Here is a 5685-nt window from a genome sequence, read left to right as displayed (position 1 = left end):
CCAGACTCAGCTGATCAGCAGTGAGAGACAGGAGGAGACTCTCCGTCCTACACAGGACACAGAGACACTGAGGAGCCAGGAATCCAGAACCCAAACCCAGGATAGAGAGTCTGGGTGGATGAGGTGTTGAAGGTGTGGAGGTGGATCAGTGAGTCAGAGGAGACTGTGTAGAAGGACAGAGAGACAGCAGGACAGTCCACATACACTGCTACTCTACCAGAGACATGGGAGGAGGAGACGGCTGTCTCTCTGTTATTGTGACGGACACAGTAACGATCATCAGAGATGCTCAGACTCCAGGACTGATCATTATATCCAAACATACTGTCTCCTCTCCGCCTGTTTCCTCTGTAACTCACTGATATCTCAACATCTCCTCTGGTCTGGACCTCCCAGTAACAGCGACCAGTCAGACCATCTCTACACAGCAGCTGTTCCCAGGTCTCAAACCTCTCTGGATGACCAGGACATGGCTGATCCTCCTCCACATATATCACCTTCCTGTTGTTGTGAGACAGTCTGAGTTTCCTGTTCACCGTGTTGGTGTCGACTGTGAGTTCACAGGAATCTGACGGAGAGAATGAGACACAACACAGCTGCAGCTATTAACCAATCAGCTCTTTGGTGATGACATCACAGGGTTGAATGAGTGATGTCACAGTCTGATGAATGAAATTAAAAACACACTTACACTTCCTCAGACCTGGTGTCAACCATCTGACTCCAGCAGGCTCCACCCTGAAAGAAGGGGGGGGGGCATTACATCACTCTCTCACACAGCTGGGTTCTGGTCTAATGGAGCGCTGGGTTCTGGTCTAATGCAGCGCTGGGATTTCCTCATTTTATATTCATATTTGGGCCGTCAATCAATTCTAATCTTTCATTCAGTTTAATTTCCTTTAACTTCTTCCCTGGGATCTAATCTTTCACTCTTTAGGACATCGGGACATTTGACGTGTCCACCGTCCATAAAATGATGTCTTCATCATAGACTACAGCGAGGGAAGGAATAAATACACTGAGGGACCCAGTGCAACCTCCAAGATAAAGTCCAGAAGTTACCAGAAACACTGGTACAAATCCAGGTTAGCCTCTCCTGCTTAACAACACACAGCTGTGTTAATAACAATAAAAACTGTGGACAAATGTCGGCAGTGTGATCCGGTGCACGGCTTTCCAGAAGAAATGTATCATGTAATGCATGGGAAAAAAAGCAACAACAAAAAACCCCGGAGCGTCCTATGAACGGAATGACGCATTTAAAATATCACTTGATTACGCAAATCTGATTGTGGGAAGACAAAATTGTGATATCGTGATTTAAATTTGATTAATTGTGCAGCCCTAATCTCCACTCTGTGTCCACTCCCAGTCTGAATGTGGACTCATTAACAGAGACCCAACGATTACCCCAAGAGCAAACATTTGGTGCAACAGTGGACGTTTTTCTGTAGTGAAACATAAATCGTGTGGGACTAGGAAAGAGCGTTTTGAGACTTTTAGAACGTAGAGCCGTACTCTCCCAGCACAAGAGGAACTTAGAAAAATAATTGGTCCAGACATCAGAGTACGTCTCTGATCGATCACACAAGCCATGCAGCACCGGCAACTGACATTTTAAACCTCTAGCTAACTAGTCTGTCTAAAGAGGAGATTAATGCTTCATCCACACACTCTGCTCACAGTGTAGAAAGCACATTTAGCTTTGTGCTAAGCTAGGCTAAACCTGCCCTGGACCTTTCTCTGTTGAGTTGAAACTGATTAGATCTCAGGAAAGAGGGAAAAAGGATGTTTCTTAAAACCACAGTCCAGTATCTGTCCAAACTACATCAACTATTAACAAAGGGAATCATCATTTTAGTTCCTGGAGATGTTCTCCTTTAAAAACTTTTAAAACTTCCTACACCAATATCTCCTTCTTGTTGATCAGTGTGTGTACCTGAGAGTGTCCAGTCTCCAGAGAGGATCCTGCAGTCCCGCTGACAGCAGCTTCACTCCTGAGTCTCCTGGATGATTGTAGCTCAGGTCCAGCTCTCTCAGATGGGAGGGGTTGGAGCTCAGAGCTGAGACCAGAGAAGAACAGCCTTCCTCTGAGATCAGACAGCCCGACAGACTGGAAACACACAGAACAACACACAGGAAGCCTCTGTCAACACGTGGAGCCATGTGCTAGTTCTTTCTTTGGTTGTTGTCCAGGTTCATTTTAGTCAGATTTAGAATAATCTTCAAAATCATCTGCAGGATTTAATTATTGAGTCTCAAACAAAGCTACACGTCAGCTGTTTATCAACTAAAGTTAGTCAGAGTTTAAATGGTCATCAGTTGAACGGGTTAATGAATCCTGACCTGAGAGTCTCCAGAGTGCAGTGTGGACTCTTCAGTCCATCAGAGATCAGCTTCCCTCCTGAATCCTGCAGGTTGTTGTTACTCAGGTCCAGCTCTCTCAGACTAGAGGACTGGGAGCTGAGAACTGAGGACAGAGCTTCACAGCTTCTCTCTGACAGGTCACAGCCACTCAGCCTGGAGAGACCACAGGAAGGAAACAAGTTGTAATATTTAACTCCTGTTGAAAGATATCGCAGTATTTGTTGATGATTAAATATCACTTACAGAGCTTTTTTGGAGGGACAGTAATGAATCAATCTCAGCTGTAGTTCATACTTAGTGCTTTACAACATATTATAAACAGATGGATTCTGTCCCACTTACAGAGCTTTTTTGGAGGCTTTGACCACTGGCTGCAGCCTCAGAAGAGCCTCCTCTGAAGCAGAGTATTTCTTCAGGTCAAACACGTCCAGATCTTCTTCTGATGACAGTAAGATGAAGACCAGAGCTGACCACTGAGCAGGAGACAGTTTATCTGTGGAGAGACGTCCTGAACTCAGGGCCCGTTGGATCTGCTCCACTAGAGAACGATCATTCAGTTCATTCAGACAGTGGAACAGATTGATGCTTCTCTCTGCAGACAGACCCTCATCCATCTTCTTCTTGATGTAGTCCACTGTTTCCTGATTGGTCTCTGAGCTACTTCCTGTCTGTGTCAGCAGACCTTGTAGGAGTTTCTGATTGGTCTGCAAAGAAAGACCCAGGAGGAAGCGGAGGAACAAGTCCAGGTGTCCATTAGGACTCTGTAAGGCCTTGTCCACAGCACTCTGGTAGAACTGTGTTGATGATGTTTGTTCTTCTGACAGCAGGTTGACTCCAGAGTTGGTGAAGGTCAGATGGACATGAAGAGCAGCCAGAAACTCATGAACACTCAGATGGACGAAGCTGAACACCTTGTCCTGGTACAGTCCTCTCTCCTCTTTAAAGATCTGTGTGAAGACTCCTGAGACCACTGAGGCTGCTCTGATATCGATGCCACACTCCGTCAGGTCTGATTCATAGAAGATCAGGTTGCCTTTCTGCAGCTGCTCAAAAGCCAGTTTTCCCAGAGACCTGATCATCTTTCTGGTCTCTGGACTCCAGTGTGGATCTGTCTCAGCTCCTCCATCATACTTGATGTTCTTCACTTTGGACTGAACCACCAGGAAGTGGATGTACATCTCAGTCAGGGTCTTGGGCAGCTCTCCTCCCTCTCTGGTCTTCAACACGTCCTCCAGAACTGTAGCAGTGATCCAGCAGAAGACTGGGATGTGGCACATGATGTGGAGGCTTCGTGATCTCTTGATGTGGGAGATGATTCTGCTGGCCTGATCCTCATCTCTGAATCTCTTCCTGAAGTACTCCTCCTTCTGGGCATCAGTGAACCCTCTGACCTCTGTTACCATGTCAACACACCCAGGAGGGATCTGATTGGCTGCTGCAGGTCGGGTGGTTATCCAGAGGCGAGCAGAGGGAAGCAGATCCCCCCTGATGAGGTTTGTCAGCAGCACACCCACTGAGGTGGACTCTGTAACGTCAGTCAGGATCTCATTGTTAAGGAAGTCCAGAGGAAGTCGACACTCATCCAGACCGTCAAAGATGAAAACCACCGGGAACTCTTCAAACCTGCAGATTCCTGCTTCTTTGGTTTCACTAAAGAAGTGATCAACAAGTTCCACCAAGCTGAACTTTCTCTCTTTCAGCACATTCAGCTCTCTGAAGGTGAATGGGAATGTGAACTGGATGTCCTGGTTGGATTTGCCTTCAGCCCAGTCCAGAGTGAACTTCTGTGTTAAGACTGTTTTCCCGATGCCAGCCACTCCCGTTGTCATAACTGCTCTGATTGGTTCATCTCTTCCAGGTGGGGTTTTAAAGATGTCTTCTTGTCTGATTGTTGGTTCTGGTGTGTCTTGTTTCCAGGATGCTGTTTCAATCTGTCTGACCTCATGTTCATCATTGACCCCTGCAGCCCCTCCCTTCATGAGGTAGATCTCTGTGAACATCTGATTCAGAACGGTTTGGTTTCCTGCTTTAGCGATCCCCTCAAACACACGCTGGAACTTCCTGTCCAGCTTAGATTGGAGTTTACGCTTACAAACTCCTGCTGAACTTCCTGAATGAATACAGAACAAAGAAGATCAGTAGGTGATTTATAAAGAAACAGGAACATACTCTGACCCTTCTCTGGAAACATTAGTAAACGTCCCATTAGTCCAGCAAGTTAAATCTTTAGAGAAATCCTCTTACTGCTCTGCAGACCGTCAGCGAGCTCGTCCTGCTTCATTCTCCTCAGGAAGTGCAGTGTGATCTTCAGAAACGCCTCTCTGCTCCTCCTCTGATCTTCATCCTCACCCTCCCTCTGACTCTCTGGGCATTCTGGGTAATCTGGTCTCAGAACCTTCTGGATCTTCTTCAGCTCGTTCTTCACAAAAGTGACGATGTCTTCCTCCAGCAGCTGGAACAGAAGATTATATGAATGACAATCAGACTGATATCATGGAAGCAACCATCAGATCCATGATGGACAGACTGAGGACCCTCTGGTCTGAACAGGGCAGCATGGAGATGATTGGGAACAGAATAGATGTTAAAGTAGTTGGTGTACATGTACAGACCATAAAGATGGAGTCCAGGTGGGTTTGATGCTGCTGGGAGGACTGGGACCCACTGGGACCCTCTGAGCTCTCCTGGTCCACTCTGTGGAGGAATCAGGAAGAATTAGCTCCCATCATGTCTGTCCACACAGAGACACACACAAGGTAAAGGTCCTGTGACTTAAAGTGTTGATTCCAACATAGAATCAGATGGTTTACCCTGACAGTAAAGAGCTGGTGGTCCTGCTGACCCCCCTCTTGGTGGTCCTGCTGACCCCCCTGTTAACGGGCCAGATCTCCATGCACGGCTTTACCGTAACGTTACATCTACAGCAACGGCTTTCAGGACTTCACCTGGAGCTCCCAATGAGAAGGTAAGTGTGTTCCTCTCTGCCATTGGCTGTCTCAGCCTAACGTTAGCTATCAGCTTACATGTGGCTAACTTTAGAGCTTGTTGTTTGGGGACATCGATGTGAAAAACCCAACGGCAGAGAGAAACAGACGTAACACAGGGGGGGCAACACAGTCTGATAACTTTATACCACATAAGCTATGTTTTCATCCACACATTTATATGAAATAAGTGATATCAAATGAAGAATTCCTTATGGAAACAGTCAAATTTGATAAAATTTCATAAATCAAAACAAAAATGTTCATCTCATCAGATGTTATCTTGATGATATTCTTCTTATGTGATAAATGCTGATGGAAACGTTATTTGTTG

At 46.2% G+C, this 5685-nt stretch overlaps 1 protein-coding gene across 2 annotated transcripts in view; it reads right to left on the bottom strand.

Moving 5' to 3' along the window:
• Positions 1-5238, bottom strand: part of LOC117938483 (NLR family CARD domain-containing protein 3-like) — a 5576-nt gene extending 338 nt beyond the window's left edge. Inside the window, exons 1-7 of one of the 2 annotated variants that reach the window (XM_034863116.1) lie at positions 4980-5238; positions 4612-4819; positions 2710-4477; positions 2347-2520; positions 1940-2113; positions 692-738; positions 78-568 (exon numbers count right to left, since the gene is read on the bottom strand). In XM_034863116.1, coding sequence (XP_034719007.1) covers positions 78-568; positions 692-738; positions 1940-2113; positions 2347-2520; positions 2710-4477; positions 4612-4819; positions 4980-4982 — 2865 coding nt within the window. In that variant the 5' untranslated portion in view covers positions 4983-5238. Of the gene's footprint in view, positions 1-6; positions 569-691; positions 739-1939; positions 2114-2346; positions 2521-2709; positions 4478-4611; positions 4820-4979 lie in introns of those variants that run through there. The other variant, XM_034863115.1, reaches the window with a different exon arrangement.
• Positions 5239-5685: the final 447 nt, after the last annotated feature.

This window comes from Etheostoma cragini, chromosome 23 (genome assembly GCF_013103735.1).
Source record: "Etheostoma cragini isolate CJK2018 chromosome 23, CSU_Ecrag_1.0, whole genome shotgun sequence".
In the NCBI taxonomy this organism is placed as follows: domain Eukaryota; kingdom Metazoa; phylum Chordata; class Actinopteri; order Perciformes; family Percidae; genus Etheostoma; species Etheostoma cragini.
Note: the sequence above shows the minus strand (reverse complement) of the source record. Positions and strands in the feature narration are given on the sequence as shown.